Source organism: Rhinolophus ferrumequinum, chromosome 11, assembly GCF_004115265.2.
Source record: "Rhinolophus ferrumequinum isolate MPI-CBG mRhiFer1 chromosome 11, mRhiFer1_v1.p, whole genome shotgun sequence".
In the NCBI taxonomy this organism is placed as follows: domain Eukaryota; kingdom Metazoa; phylum Chordata; class Mammalia; order Chiroptera; family Rhinolophidae; genus Rhinolophus; species Rhinolophus ferrumequinum.
Genome location: NC_046294.1, coordinates 59,214,891 through 59,230,978, shown reverse-complemented (window position 1 = coordinate 59,230,978; position 16,088 = coordinate 59,214,891). Strand labels below are relative to the sequence as shown.

The 16,088-nt window shown below is 40.5% G+C and overlaps 1 protein-coding gene across 1 annotated transcript in view; it reads right to left on the bottom strand.

The window, feature by feature from the left end:
* Nucleotides 1-332: 332 nt before the first annotated feature.
* CCDC81 (coiled-coil domain containing 81) overlaps nucleotides 333-16,088 on the bottom strand; it is a 31,515-nt gene continuing 15,759 nt past the window's right edge. The window contains exons 8-15 of the mRNA XM_033120968.1: nucleotides 14,053-14,146; nucleotides 13,501-13,647; nucleotides 12,748-12,852; nucleotides 9,304-9,476; nucleotides 8,046-8,124; nucleotides 7,599-7,819; nucleotides 2,896-3,021; nucleotides 333-682 (exon numbers count right to left, since the gene is read on the bottom strand). Of these exons, the coding sequence (XP_032976859.1) occupies nucleotides 541-682; nucleotides 2,896-3,021; nucleotides 7,599-7,819; nucleotides 8,046-8,124; nucleotides 9,304-9,476; nucleotides 12,748-12,852; nucleotides 13,501-13,647; nucleotides 14,053-14,146 (1,087 nt within the window). The 3' untranslated portion in view covers nucleotides 333-540. The remainder of the gene's footprint in view (nucleotides 683-2,895; nucleotides 3,022-7,598; nucleotides 7,820-8,045; nucleotides 8,125-9,303; nucleotides 9,477-12,747; nucleotides 12,853-13,500; nucleotides 13,648-14,052; nucleotides 14,147-16,088) is intronic.

Sequence of the window (16,088 nt, the reverse complement as noted above, 5' to 3'; positions counted from 1 at the left end):
GGCCCAACAAAGTCCCAGATGTGTCATCAACCGGAAAACTCAGGAAGCATTCCTCTGATCCCTCCACCTGAGGGAAACAGCCTAACCTGCTTCTGGGATGTTCACACATCCAGTCCTCTGGAAAAATCTAGGGCCAAGGGTAGGATGGTAAAACTTAGCATTATGAATTGTTACACACAGTCCGGCATGTAGAAAATATTTATTATGACATTATTCATTATAGATGAAGAAAAGATATAGTTTCTTACACAGAATCACAAAGGGGGTGTCAGGGCGAGATCAGCAGCAGCCCAGCAGCCAGAGTGAAGCAGGTCCCATCCTCAGCCCTGATGGCGGCAGGGTTCTGCAGGGGTGGGCGGAAGACGCGGGGAGAAACTGTCTTCATAAATTCAGTAAGCGGTTAAAAAGCAATCTCCCAAAAGCACCAAAACCACACAATAAATGTTCTTCCTCTAAAGTACAAATATATAGCTTCACTATCACCCCCAAACATTAAAATAATAAAAACTTTCCCCAGGAAACGCAGGTCCGAACTGGACTTCACACAAACAAGGAGGAGCCATGCAGGTGCTTGTTCAGGGGCCACAGGTTGCTCTCACTCCTGTGGGAGGTGCATCTCTGGCACTGCTTGCAACGTCGATACTTCTCACACTGGTCCAGGAGGAAGAGCTTGTCTGAGGCACTGAGGAGAAGCGAGGAAAAGAAGCCATCAGCAGGTGCTCCCTGAGTCCTTGCTGGGGCCTAGTTTCCAAGCCAGTGCAGTGGAAGGGACACAAAAGAAGAGTAACACCTTGTCCCTGCCCTCCAGGACTTACTACCCACCTGTCACCTCCCACCTGCAGTTTCTCCCTCTCCACGCTGCTACCTGCAGCTCACCCCAGCGCAGCTTGGCATCTCCTGCTTCCAAACCTCCAATGTCTCCTCCTTCCCCAGTAAATAAAAGGCTCTGAGTCTGGTGCCTTCACAACAGTCCAGCCCCCTCCCCCACCACAACTACCCAAACCCTCAGAGAACACATAACCTGCCCAAAGTCACCCAGCCAGCGAATAGTGGCTCCAAAGCCTCTGTGCTGGCTGCTTTGCCGCATGAATGCACCTATACCTGGCAGGCTCCCAGGAGACAGTGTTTGAGAGGACACCAGGTCATCAAGCTGCTGGTTAACAGTTAACACCCAAGCAGCCAGTGAAGAGTAGGCTTGCAATAAAACGTCCCAGGAGGCCTGAGGCATCTGGAGAGTTACAGACAGGCCAGGGAGTGGAGACCAAGAGGAAGAAGACCAAAGAGGCTCGAAGCAGAGATGAAGGGACATCAGTGACTGATTTTCCACTTGAACAATTTTTCTCGATGATACAAGACAGTGCCCCTGCCCAATCAAAATTTCTCGTACACGGGTGAAATTCTGTAAGAAAAGGAGCATCACAGACAGCCATAAAAGGAGGAAAACACAAAACCAATCTTGGCAGTGGACAGGAGAAGACCTACTTGACTTGCCTTGGTAATAGTACAGAGTATCATGTGCTAACTGCATACAGCTGAACCTTGTTTTTGATTTTGCTTTGTTTTCTTTTTAACACCAACCAATTCCTTCTTCTTCCCGGCAGCCGACTGAAGTCCCCTTGGCCTAGGTCTTCAGGGCAAGGTCCGCTCTGCCATGTCTCTGGAGCAGCTTCGTTATCCTCACTCAAGGTTATTACCTGTGTCTCCTCTATCCTTCATCACCATGTTGGCCAAGCATTCCCCCGAAATCCAACTAAAATCTCCCTGGCATTAATCTCACTGCTTTCTCCCAACATTGAGGGAATGGCTTGAAATTGCCAACTCCCCTTTCCCTCCCTCTTCCCAACAACCAAACAACCCTAGTTCCCCTTTGGAACCTATTTTCCGTGGCATCCCTCATACTTTCATAGTCACAAACTATGGGTTCTCCCCATTAGAAAGACAGGCGAGAAATGCCTGCAAAGAAAATCTAAAAGGAAAAGGAGAGTTACAGATCAAGAACCATTGTAACAAATTTTACCCATGATAAAAATTAGTTGATAATTAGCAATTTAAAATATTATATTGGTATATTCAGGTTTGAATAACATTTGATTATATAAGATTAGTCTGTTTCTTCAAGGTTTTAACATTCTATGAAATCATACATTACATTTGTAAAGTGTTGTAATTTTTTTAAGTGTAATACTCGTCCATCTCCTTATTTAATCTCAAAAACAAACTCCTCTGTTAAGCTAAGTCAGGCAAGTGTTTACTTTCCCCATCTTACAAATAAGAAAAGTAAGACAAAACTATGACCTGCCTTTCCAAAGTTAGTATCAATGTTCAAAGCCCTGAGCAGATGCGTTGACTCTAGATGGTAAGTAGATAGCTCATGGAGAGGGGACAGGGATATAATAATACATTTCAGGAGGGTGTCCTTGGTTGGTTCCATAATGGGCTTCTCACTTTTCCAGATGCCAAACTTACCCACCACCCCTTGTCTCTGCTCTTAAATGACCATGCTGTAAGCCTTGGATGTGTTCATATGGAAATTCACTCTCCCTAGTTCCAACTAGTTATTTTCAACGAGAATTCCCACCCTCCTCCTCCCCCACGCCTCTCCATCCTCCACAAAAAGAAAGCTGCCCAATGCAGAGGCAAAGCTTAGGGCAGAGACGGCAACTATATAACATACCACACAGCATCCTCCAATCCCATACTCATAACAGACATTTCTAATACATCACAGCAGTTTTTCCCACTGGACCCAGGATTCTTTTCTCCACAGAGTTCTCTAGGCAGACACTACTAAACACCTGGAATTAGCACTTGAAACCAGGATTACAGGAAAGTGAACCAAGAGCAGAGGGGATTTTCTTTGCAAGCAAAGAACTTCTGGATCCAACCCGGTATTACCGCTGGAAAGTCTTCTCCTCCAGGTCCCGCTGTCTCTTCATTGCAGCACTCCTTTCCCAGTCCTCCTGTAAGCTTTGCTTCATTCTGTTCGCTAGCTCCAGCTCAGCATTTCTCTCTGCCAAGCGCCTACAGAGAAAAGGATACTCCAATTCCATTCACAATACTGGGAAGGGCGTGCACCAACCTGCACAGCCCCGTTCCTTTTATGGTAAATTAAACAAAAACCTCTGGCTTTGTTCACTACTCTTTGAAATATACTAAAAGTCATGAACACTGTAAAAAATAGAGAGGAAAATCCTAGCTCTCAAATAAGTTATAGGTCTAGGACTTTTCATCTTCAATTCTGATTTAAGTGATTAGGATTGAAAACTTTTCCTAATTAGCAAATTCAGCTTTTAAAGCCATTATTTTCCTTTGAGGCTAATTTAACTGATCTGACGAATCATCTTAAATAGATTTCCAATACTTTATGTGTCTTTCCTTGTATTCCAGCCTCTCAGCTGTCAGTAATCAGCCTACCAGTTGCTATAGGCATTTTACAAGACAAAGTAGACAGGCATACAAAGGAGAAAAGAAACAGAAGTGACTGGGCAAAAGAAAATGAAATTGAGAAAATATCTAACATTGTGAAGAAGGTAGGAAAAAAAAGGAGCAGTTTTTGAAGGTCATATCTTTAAAGACTATAACATAATATCTCTCTCTCCAAGTACAATGTCCCAATATTCCCAATGTTAAGTGCTTCTATTACTCGTCTCCAAACACGTAGTCACTGCGGTTGTGAATCACCTTAAACCTGGTTCAAATTATTTATTTGAATTAGTTATTGTCTATTTCTTGCCAAACTGAAAGTCTTGCCATCAGTTCTCAATAAACACTAGAAGAGACTTCACGATATGAGACCATTGACTTAGCCTGTTCTGAAGGGCTTCGTGTTACAGATAGCAACCACCATAGGTGTCAGGACGCAACAATAAAAATCAATAATATGGGCCAGCCAGGTGGCTGAGGTGGTTGGAGCGCCTTGCTCCTAACACCAAGGTCGCCGGTTCGATTCCCACGTGGGCCAGTGAACTGCCTCCTCTACAGCTAAGATTGTGAACAAAGGCTCTCCCTGGTGTGAGCTGCCCTGGGCTGCTGAGTGCTGCCGCGGGCTGTTGTGTGAGATGACTGGCGACCGACTGCCTCAGTCTGGGGGAGCACAAGGCTCATAATACCACCTTGGGCCTGGGAGCTGTGCCCTACACAACTAGACTGAGAAACAAGGGCTTGAACCAGAGTGGGGGTGAGGGAAGCGGAAGAAGGGGGAAAAAAATCAATAATATGCTCTGCGCCGATTCACATTTCCTAAAACAGCCTGGCCACATTTGTCTCGAACTAGCATTGGTTCAACAGCTACTATGCGGTCATTATAAAGATCAAATGAAATAATATACAGAAGGGCCAACGCCTATCCCACAATGGAAACTCAATGACTGAATGGTACCTATTTTTTTTTCATAACTTTTTTCCTTTCATAGTTTTTTAATTGTAGTAAAAAACAAAACACATAAAATTAGCCATCTTAACCACTTTTAAGTGTACAGATAGTGTTAAATATACTAATATCATTGTGCAACAAATATCCAGAACTCTTTTCACCATGCAAAACTGAAACTCCATACTCAGTAAACTACTCCCCTTTTTTCCCTCGCCCTGACCTCTGGCAGCCATCATTCTACTTTGTTTCCATGAATTTTACTTCTCTAAATACCATATATAAGTGGAATCATATAGTATTTGTCCTTTTGTGACTGGCTTATTTCACTTAACATAATGTCCTCAAGGTTTATCCATGGTGTAGCATGTGTCAGAATTTCCTTCCTTTTTAAGGCTGAATAATAATCCATTGTATGTGTATACCACGTTTTGTTCATCCATTCATCTGTGGTTGAACATTTGGGTTGCTTCTATTGCTCGGATACTGATATGAACATGAGAGTACAAATATCCTTAAGATCCTGCTTTCAATTCTTTTGGATACATACCCAAAAGTCAAATTATTGAATCATATGGTAATTCCATTTTTAATTTTTTGAGGAACCGCCATACCATTTTCCACAGTAGCTATAACAATTTACATTTTCACCAACAGTGCACAGGTTTCTATTTCTCCACACCCTTGCCAGCACTTATTTTCTGTTTTGTTGTTGTTTTTGATAGTAGCCATCCCAATGGGTATGAGATAATCTCTCTCTCTCTCTCTCTCTCTCTTTTTAGTTTTCTTTATATTTCCCCTTTACAACATATCATATTTGCATTTTAGTGGTTTTTGCCTACCACTAAATAATCTATTTTCTTCCTTTCTAATCTTTTGAATAGTCTAAAAGAAATATCTGTTAAATGCTTCATGGTGTGTGTAGTTGTAAGAAAAATCTATAATTGTTCTTGATTTGGATATTTTACAAGGCAATCAAACCACAGACACCATAATACAAGATAAAAGATAACACATTTTATCTTTGCATTTGTGAAATCTTATTATATTGTTCTGAAAAGGTATAAATGTTTTCTTTTCATAAGGCCCTAAAGAAAAAAAAGATAGCCATCTTATCTATATTTATATCTATATCTATATATCTATACATCTATGAATGGAATTAAATTATGAATGGAATTAAATTATTAAATTGTATAATATAAAACACAGTTTAAATCTCCCTTTCCTTCTACCTTGCCATCTTTATTCACTGGAGTGGAGAATTGCTGTATCTCAGATTCATATAAGTAAATATCCAATACAACATGAAAATCTCTTATCTTGGACAGGGAAAAGTATAGTTAAATGCTAAATGACCTCTACTTCAAACAGTGCAAATGCTGACTGCTGATGGTTGAATAAGGCTCATCCGCACACATTCCACAAAATATAAAAACCATTTGTTAATGAGCAGCTATCATTGTGGTTTTGATTTGCAATTCCCTAATGATTAGCGATGTTGAGCGTATTTTCATATGTTTTTTGGCCATTGTTATATTATTTTTGAAAAGATATGTTAAAAAGTTAGTTTAATTTAAATACCTTGGAAGTAAGAAAATGAAGTGGGTCTAGACAGGAGACGAGTGTTCTCACAAGACTGATGGTAGAAGCAAATTGCTGTACCTTTTTAGAAAGCTACTGTGTTTCCCTGAAAATAAGACCAGGTCTTATATTAATTTTTGCTCCAAAAGACACATTAGGGCTTATGTTCAGGGAATGTCATCCTGAAAAATCATGCGAGGGCTTATTTTCCGGGTCGGTCTTATTTTCGGGAAAACATGGTAACTATCAGTATTTGGTAATATTTAAAAAGTGTTATACATTATACTTGAAACTAATATAAAATTGTATGTCAACTGTAATTGAAAAATTAAAAATTAAAATAAATAAAATGTGTCATACACTTGATCTGGCAACCCAACTTTTAGGAATTTATCTAATAGAAACCAAAAAAAGTATAAATTTTATATAAAACCAGTATATATTGAAACTGTTTCATGCAGAATTGTTATTATAGCAAAATATCTGGAAACAAAATGATGTTCATTAATAATGCAAAAGTTAAATGATAGCAATCCGTACTGTAGATATTGTGCTGTGATTAAATGGTAACAATGAATTTCATATATAGGTACTGACATGAATATAAATTAATGGCACATTATAAGATTAAAAAAAGGTTGGGTTGCAGAGTAATGCATAAGAGCTCACAGGTCTCATTTTCATTTATAAAAATGGAAAGGAAAAAAAATACATGTGCCTGTTGTTTGAATATATTTGTAAAGAATAGGAAAAAATGTGGAAGGCTACATATTAACCTTAACACGGACTACTTGGTGGGGGAGATTATTAATCTTTCTTTAATCTCTCCACTAACTGACATTTAATCAGATTGAATTGTTTTTGTTTTTGTTTTAAACAAAAGCAGAAAAGTTTAAAGAAAAAAAGTGAAAAATACTTCAGCGAGCCGGTTTGGGTCACACAGACTAAATTATTCCCTTTGGGGAAAAATGACCTTCAATTTGCCACACAAACACCTAAGATCACATTTTGACATGGACCAAAGGGCAGAAAGCTGGAAAAGATAAGAGAAGTGAGAAAATCTGGAATAACCCGTAAAAGATATCGAAACAGAAGACAGGAGTCTGACACATACCGAAAAGGGGACCTATAACCAGGGCTTCTACAAGAGAGAGATACCCAAATAAAGACCACAGCTCATATTTGTTCAGAGCTTTGTGGTTTCCAGAAATGCTCCCACACACGTAATCTCATTGAAGTCTCACAGTAAGGACAGGTAGGGCAGGTATGACTATCCTTACTTTTCACAGGAGGCAAAGAGGGCTCAAAGACAGCATGTGTGATTTGGTCCAGGTCGTACAGCTTGGAAGTGACCGCGTTTAACCATAGTGGTGTTAATAGTAGGTGTTAATAACTTTTCTTCATAGGGTGAATTGTGAGAACTAAACGAGATGAAGCAGAGAAGCTTAGAACAATACTTGGCACACAGTAACTCCTCAGTGTGCTCACTATTATTATTGCTTCTCTGCTGGAGAGAGAGAGAGAGAGAGAGAGAGAGAGAGAGAGAGAGAGAGAGAGAGAGAGAGAGAGAGAGAGAGAGGCGGGGAATAGGGGAGAGGAAGAAGAAAGCGGGAGGAGGAGGAAAAGAAATTACTGGGTCTCTTACTCTTCTTTCGTCCTCTGAAGCATCAGCAAATCCCACTTCTGCTCCCGCAGTTGGCGCAGGATGGCGTTTCTCTTGTGGTTAGCAGCTGCCTCCATCTGGTGCTTCATGTAACTCTGTTCTCTCTTTCGCTTTTCCTCTACCAGCTCAGCCCAATTCTTATCAAAGATGGGCTCAAAAGAGTCTGGATCAGACATGGGCAGCTGTGAGTGTTTGTTCTTTATCTGAATCAGGGACACACATAACGCAGATTACAATTATATCCGGGAATAAACTCTATGCCCAAGGCACAGTGAAACACCAATACCTTAGAGGGAGGAAGGAATGGGGAGCTCAGAAACCACCAGATGGGTAACACATACGGGTATTCATAACATACAGTATTTATACATCTTTTTAGAGTGCTGCTGAAGTACTGCACAATTTTGAAACTCATCATTGTTCCCATACCTGTGCATCCAAAGCTCTCTTGTAACATTCTATTTCTTCCATCTTGTCTTTTATACATCTGGCTCTTTGTGCAGCAAGTCTGGCAGCAAAGAAGAAGAGAAGGTGGGGACAAAGTTTGTTACAGAGTCTTCAGTCATACAGTTTAACATCAAAACACATCGAATAAGTATTAATAGGAATAAGAGCCCGGTAAATAAAAAGTGGTATTTCCTTCTAGGAGCTTTCATTTTAAGAAAGAAAATTTTAACCCACAGGCCAGTGAAGAATGTATTGAACACAGCACAGACAGGACAGGCATAATCAGAGGACCAACCATTGTACAAATGCCCTGACAACTAAGAGAAGCCCTCCTCCTCCCCCGTGCTTTAAAAAAAACCTAGATAGGAAAAGAGGAAGTGTCTATTAGTTCTATAAAATGATTCATCATAAGATTCCTTTTTAAGAAAAGTGATCTTTCCTATTATAAATTAGGATTCTATTACATACCACCTCCAGGGAACCCACATTATCTATAAAGTGAGTGTAACGGAACATATACATTTTACAGAAATACATTTTTTTGCTCACAGATACTAGCTTATGATTTGTTTTGGGAGTCTCTCTCACACTGGAGTAGCCTCCTTCATTGCTCTCCTAACCACAGCCCCAGAAGTGTGATCCCCTTAGGCATGTTTGAACTCTGTGGGCCTCATCCTATCCTGGGCCCCAGATCACGCAAGCAGGACCAATCAGATTCTCTTCCCTGAAAATTTGGAATTGAGACTAACACTTATCCACATTTAAGCTGGAATAAAGACAATGCCATTTAAGGAGCTGTGGGTGTGAGCAGAGGGAAAGCTTTTATTACATGGCTTTTTCGTCCCCATCCTTTCCTACCCTTGGGTAACATAGGACACCCCTATATACTTATAATAAAACCTCAGCTTTGCCTTGACATCACCTGGAAATAGCCTGAAATGATGTCCTGTTCAAGACAAGCCCCTTCCGCCATCTACCAGTATTAGTGACCACAAAATGATACTCTATAATTAAAGTAATTACAGGTTGGCCATCATTATTATAGTGATCATTATAATAATAATGGCCTTTTCACTTTTTTAATGGAATGTTATGCTACGGTACTGGCTGCTAGTTGGGTTAGTTTGCTCAGTTGGTTACAGTTGTGCTAAACTGCCAAGGCTGATTTAATCCCACGTGGAAATAAGCTTCACATGAAAATTTCGAATCTGTTTTTCAGAGAGTGTCTAGTTAGACTCACTCCTCTGTGAGTTGCACTTGTTCTAGGCGGTCCATCAATTCTTTGTTTTGTCTTAGCTTGTTTTCCTTTTCCCGTCTATTATCCATTTGTTTCAGGAGACTCTGTAAATATTCCTCTTGCTTTAAAGCATTAATCTCAGGACTGAATGGCCGTTTATCAAATAGGAAGGATTTCTAGAATGAACGAGAGCAATTTATTTATTCTAGAATACCAAAAAGCAACAAAGAACAAAAGTAAAAATTCAGATGACTAAAATCCATCAAAAAGTGTGGATTAATTTATAATATTTGCCCCATCCTCAACACATTAAGCACTTAAGTGTTCAGATAACCCAGAGCATCATATGAATGTGCTCGAGGGTGAATCTGAGCAGAAAGGACCGAAGCCCAATGTCTGATACTGAGACGAAAAGGGACTTCACGGACTAGGTAGGTCCTGACCTGGGATGTACATACTTGTACAGAGATGGCAAAACAGAATTCTGAGTGAGTGCAAAAGCATGAGCGAGGACAGGGAGTTGGGAAGGAGAAGAACTGAACACTCAGCTGTGGACCCGGCCATTTCAGAGACTGATGATTCAACAGAGACAAAGGACAGAGATCCACAGAGAGCCTCGCTCTCCTTGAGCCTGCATTCTGTTGCAGGAGACAGACAGGGGACAAACAAATAATACAGCAGATCACTTCAGGCAGTGATACGTGCTACGAAGCCCTTATAGCAAGTGACTGGGTGGGAATAGGATTAATTTGGTTGGGTATTGGGAAGCCTTTTCAGTGGAGATGATTGAATCACCTTCAGTGCAAATATCAGGAGAATTTGTGTCCCATACAGAAGGAACAAGCGAGGTGTGTTTAATAAGCAGAAAGGAGGACTATGTGGCTGAGGCATAGGGAGCAAGGGGAAAGCAGAAGTATATGAGCTCCAAGAGGGAGGCAGGGGCCGTACCATATAGGACCTGATAGGTCTGAAACAGGCCCAGTTGGGACCCCCACAAAAGAGGCCTTGCAATGTCCCTGGCCTCACCTCTCCCTGCCCTAGAGCTTAACAATTGATCAACCCCTCCCTGTAGTTTGAGCTTGGAATGTCCTGTCCCAGTTCCTAAGCTTAGGATGTCCCATCCCAGTTCCCTGCTTTAGATAATTACCCCGAAACTTATGCTTGCTTACTAGACTCGATGCCCCCCGCCCCTGTGCTTGCCGATTACATTCTCTATGGCCTAGCTTTCTTGCCAGGTTACTGTCATCACTGCTCCTGAGTTGATGACCACATTAGAGAGGCACATCGCCAGAGAGGAAGCTCCATTCAGACCCCCGGAACCATCACGCAGCCTCTGGAGAAACGCCCGGATTTTCCCTCAAATATCCCAAGCTGGTCTGAGAATGTTAAGGCAGTTTTTGGAGGTGTGAACCCTCTGCCTTCTCAGACCACCGATGCTCTGATAATCAACACATTCTACGACCCAACTCCTCTGTCGGTCTATTGGCTGACAACGCAGGCTGCACGAGCCCCGGACTCATTTGGCCTCAGGTTTCTGGTCCAGGTAAGCTTCAATTTTGTTTGCATTCAGTGGGAGCCCATCTGATATTTTAGACAGGAGGATGCTACGTTTTGGTTTATAGTCCTGAAAAATCGCTTTGGCTGTGGTGTGGACAACCGATGGTAGGAGGGCAAGAAGCGTACCAGCAAACCTCATTAGGGAGGGCGCTGCAGAAGTTTAGCCTTATAACGTGGCTTGGGCTAGGGTGGTAACATTGAAGATGAAGAGCTGTGAAGAGATGTTGGACACATTTTGGAAGGCAACTGGACTTTCAGATGGTTGGAGGTGGGGGACAGAGGAGGAGGAATCTGGAATCCCTCCTAAGTATGAGGTGTGGCCACTGTCTGGCTGGCGACACCACTTACTATAATGGGAAGGCTGAGAGAAGAACAGGTTGAGGAGGGGAATTACAAGTTCTGTTTTGGTATTTTTAATTTTAAGATATCTACAGATATACCAAAGAAGAGATACTAAGTGGGCAGTAATAAATATAATCTGGAATTTATGTTAAGAGGAAAGGCAGATCATGCCTAAATCTTAAAAGCACCACCTCTCCCTCCATCCCTCCCTCCCTCCCTGCTGCCCCTGCCTGGAAGGTTCTTCCTCCATTCACTTCTTTATCTAATTCCTGTCTCCTAGGAAGTCTCAGATCTCTGGTCTGGGTTAAGTGACTCTCTTTTTTTTTTTGCTCACATAGGGCCTTGTTCAACGACTTATCAACGTAGACTACACTCTTGTCTCTTTCAATCTGTCTCCCCCACTACTCTCTTTTGACCTCTTTAGAAAGGAACCTTGTCTAATCCATCTTTGTATCCCTAGCTACCAGCAAAGTGGCCAGCACGTAGGACCTACAGATCACCTCAGTATCTTACTCAAATGTAGATCCCCATTCTGGAGGGCTGGGGAGGGGCCCTAGATTCTGCATTTCCAGCAAGCTGCCAGGTCATGCTGGTTCTCTTTCGATCAGCAGTTCCTGGGGCAGGACGTTAGTATATTGCCCCCTACCACCTATCTCAGGTCCTGGTTGAGAATTTCTGTCATTAGCAAGCACTGCAGTGGCTAAGGAACTGTACTGTGAACAGTGTGAAGGCAGACACTGGACAAGTCCTGCCCTAGCAGGAAGCTTCCACCTTGCATACCCACATTTCACCTCTGCCACTTAAAAACCGACACAACCTGCCATACAGTGTGAACGAAAACGAGGCCATATACTACATCTGACAAGCTCAGGGTGGGGCCACAGGGCAGGCCTTATAAACTTGGTGACCAAAAGTTACTACACGGGATGGTCTGATCACAAATTCCTAACTGGGCAGGTGGTCACATCCCAGGCCTATAGCTTCCTTAGCAAAGGTCAACCTTCACCTTAATTAAGGGAGCTCTGTCCACTGTTTTTATACATCTAGGATAATGTACCTTTGAAATGTCAGAGTAATTTTCTTTTCCTATCCCTCCAAGGCACCATCATAGGCACCAGAGCAGAAGACCACAGAACCCCTTATACCATCTCTATGTGCTGTAAATGTTAATTATTGACTATCCTGTACCCACCAATGTAAAAGAAGTATGTATTTCTCCATTTTGCCTTTTATCAAATCCTAGAGACTTCCCTACTTTGCTTTCTCCCGCCTCCCTTATCTACCACCAATGGGTTTGATGTAACCCCCCTTACGTTCTCTCCTTTGATTATAATGTATTAAATAAGCTGCAAAAACTACCACTGTCTGGAGCATTTTCTCAACCCGTTGAGATTTTGCTTCCAGGCACATCCTCAAAATTTGGGCTCAAATAAACTCTTAGAACACTTTTCTATAGGCTGGACGTTCTTTCGCTGACAACAGAGAGTGGATCCAAATAATCACAGATAAGGAAGGTATTCACAGTAGAAATTCTGAAAAGACCCTTACATAAAATTCAGGTTTCTCATTCTTGTGGCTTCTCATAGCGTCGGCAACTCCAAGATTATAGGCAGCATTTTTTTGATTCTGTTGTCTAATAGCCAGGCTTCTCATCTTTGGGGGGAAAAGCATATATTGAAACAGAGCCTTTTAAAAATTTAGTTCTATTACATAAAACTAATCCAACCAAGGTAAAAACCTGCCTTTGGAGGCCGTGGTAATTCCTGATATCATCATAGACTTATAAAAGCTGTTCTTGGGCTTCAAGCAACACCTCTACAGGGACCATAAGGAGGAATGGAAGATTTCATAAGTGGTGACCTGATACCACAAATGCGGGAGAGGGCAACAGGGACAATTATTGGAGGCCACAGAAATCTGGACAGCGCAAATGTGAAGGCGCCATTCTGTCTTTGCTTCTTGAGAGGGGCCATGAATTTGAAGGAAGCAGCCTGACCAAGATTATATTTTACCAGAAATCAAAAATAAAGCCATATAAATCCAGGAATTCCACCTTTAACACTCAGTCCTTATGGGGGGAGAAAATCAGCGATATGTACAAACATTTAGCTGCATGAATATTCTAACATTGTTTATTAATAGTGAAAACGTGGACCCAATTCTAAGTTTCAGTCCTCAGTAAGTAAGTAAATGATTAAATATGCTACAGTACAGACAGATGATGGAATATTTTGAATGGCATTTTATAATCCTCTTCTACTGTCCCATGTTAAATACTCTTTAACTGAAGTGTTCAGCTACCTGGGATTTGAAGAGAGCTTCTCTATCTTTCAGTATTTGATATTGCTGTGTGAGCTGCTCGTCTTCTTTCTCTTTCCTCCTCCTCTCTTCACTGAGGAACAATGGGGAATTTCGTTGAGCTCGTTGCACACAGACATAACACATCTCCTACAATACCAAGTTTTACAACAAATTAATTTTTTCCTTTTCCTTTTTGGCCTTCACCTTCCCCTCATAAGCTCTCCAAAGGCTGAGGGTGTCAGAAGCCTACATTATAAAAGGATATGTTAATGACAATTAGCAAAGTGGGCCTCACAAATATTCAAAAGGATTTACTGAAACTCTCATTTGGTCAGAAGTATCTATAGCAACTGAAAATTAGTAAGACATTTCCCAACCCTATTTCTGTTCACTAATAGATTTTGACTAGTAGATAGATTTTTCACAGTCCGCTTTGGGGTCCTGAGTACTTAAGCCATACTCATATATGAAAGAAAGAGCAATTCCAAGAGCTCTCGTTAAGAAACAGAAGGAAGATTCTGTCTGGGTTTTATTTGTCTGAAGAAACTGTACCTGGCCTGCCTGATGATGATCCTGGCAAGAAGTAGCTGGAGAAATTTTAGGCTTTATTTCATTGTCATTTTTTAGACATCCTGGAGATGATAAGCTATAAAAAATAAAAATGCAACATTAGTTAATGTTTAATACAGTTTGACATCTAGAGCAATAATTTTAGAGGCAAGTGTAAGAGAAAGAAGAATATCTCAGTGGTTTTCTTCAAAGGATCTGTATGTATAGAGGTTAAGAGCCTATGCTCTGTATCAGATAAAACTGGGTTTGAACCCCAGATTTTTTGCTGTAAGCTGACTGGCATTAGACAAGCGGGGCAATCTTGCCAAGTGTCAGTTACCAATTCTGTGAAATTGGGATAAAATGTATTCATTCTACAAAAATTTATGGAGTGCTTGCTATGTACATTGTCCTCTGTATGGGAGGTGCAATGAAGAACAAAACATACACACACAAAAATCCCTGTCTTCATGGAATTAACATTCTCCTGGGGACAGATGGCCAATAAACAAGATAAACAAGTGAATTACATAGTATGGTCGATGGTGGTCAGTGCCACGCAATGCTGAAGGAATGGAGTATTAAATCATAAATAGAAGGGCCTGGAAATTCTCACCAAGAAGGTGACATATGAGTAAATACCTGAAGGAAATGAGGCAAAAATAATAAGAGATACTTGATTTTTTAAAAAGGCATCCCAGGCAGAATAAATGAGGGCAAAGTCCTTGAGGTGGAAGCATGCCGTGTTCAGTGTGGCTGGAGGGAGTTACGTTAGTGGGATAAAAGGAGAGAGATCGGGAATTAGGCAGGATGCTTGCAGGTCATCGTAATGTCTTCGGCTTTTGCCCTGGGTGAGAATGGGAAGCCACCGAGGGTACAATGTCCAGTATTAGCAAAGCTGTAGGGAAGACAGCAGGCCCTCATATGATTGCTACTGGAAAGATAATTTGGTATAATCTTCCTGAAGATAATTGGTAATGTGCATCAAAGGCATGAAAAATGGTCTCATCCCTTATTGCTAAAGTTGACTTTAAAGTTTTTATCCTATACAATATTCAGATATGTATAAAGAATGATGTTTAACTAGATTTATCACAACATTATTATAATATAAAAAATTTAAAATCATCTAAATATTCAATAGGAGGTTAAACAAAAGGTTTAATCAATGAGATGATATGTAATCATTTGTTTATGTTTTAGAATATTTAAAGCCATGGGGCTCTTCCTCACTTTGCTAAATGTACCAAAGTTTTATTAAAAATGTGTGTATACAAGTATATTGCAGTATAAATACATGTATTAGGTTCGTGCAAAAGTAATTGCGGTTTAAAAGGTTAAAAATTGTAAAACCACAATTACTTTTGTACCAACCTAATATATATTGCATGTGCATTAAAATGAAGAATATATACCATAATGTCAACAAAAACTTTCCTCTATTTAGTGGAATTATGGGTGATTTTTTTATATCCCTTGCTTTTTATCATTTATTCAAAATTTCTGTGATAAACATGTATGACTTCAGTAATCAGCACAAAAAAACAAAACAAAACATTTTTTGGTCAACTTTTATCGGAAACCTTCATTAACAATTAATTACTTCCCCCCCTTTGCAGCTTCTGTACTTTCTTTTGTTGTCTTCATGACATGAGTGCATTATTTCTTTAGTGTCAGTCTCCCTACCCGACTAAGTTTTATGAAAGTAGGTTTATATGTCTTTTATATGTTTTATAGCTCCGTATCTTCAATGTCAGGAAATTTCCTGGCACAGTGGTGCCGATGTTTATTGGATTGAACTAAATTAAAAAGTACTAGACATATAACTCTCAATCTTTCATAACAGTGAGATTATCCAAAACAAGCAGGCTTAGTGTTTTGAACATTTTAGTTATCCAGAGTACATAAACCACACATATGATAGCTGACACATTGTGACAAATTAGTAAACTGAAAATTGACAGCACAATACAAAGTACATAAAGGTACTCAATAAATATTTGAGTAATTTGAGGTCTTAAAAAGTATCCTACTCAAAG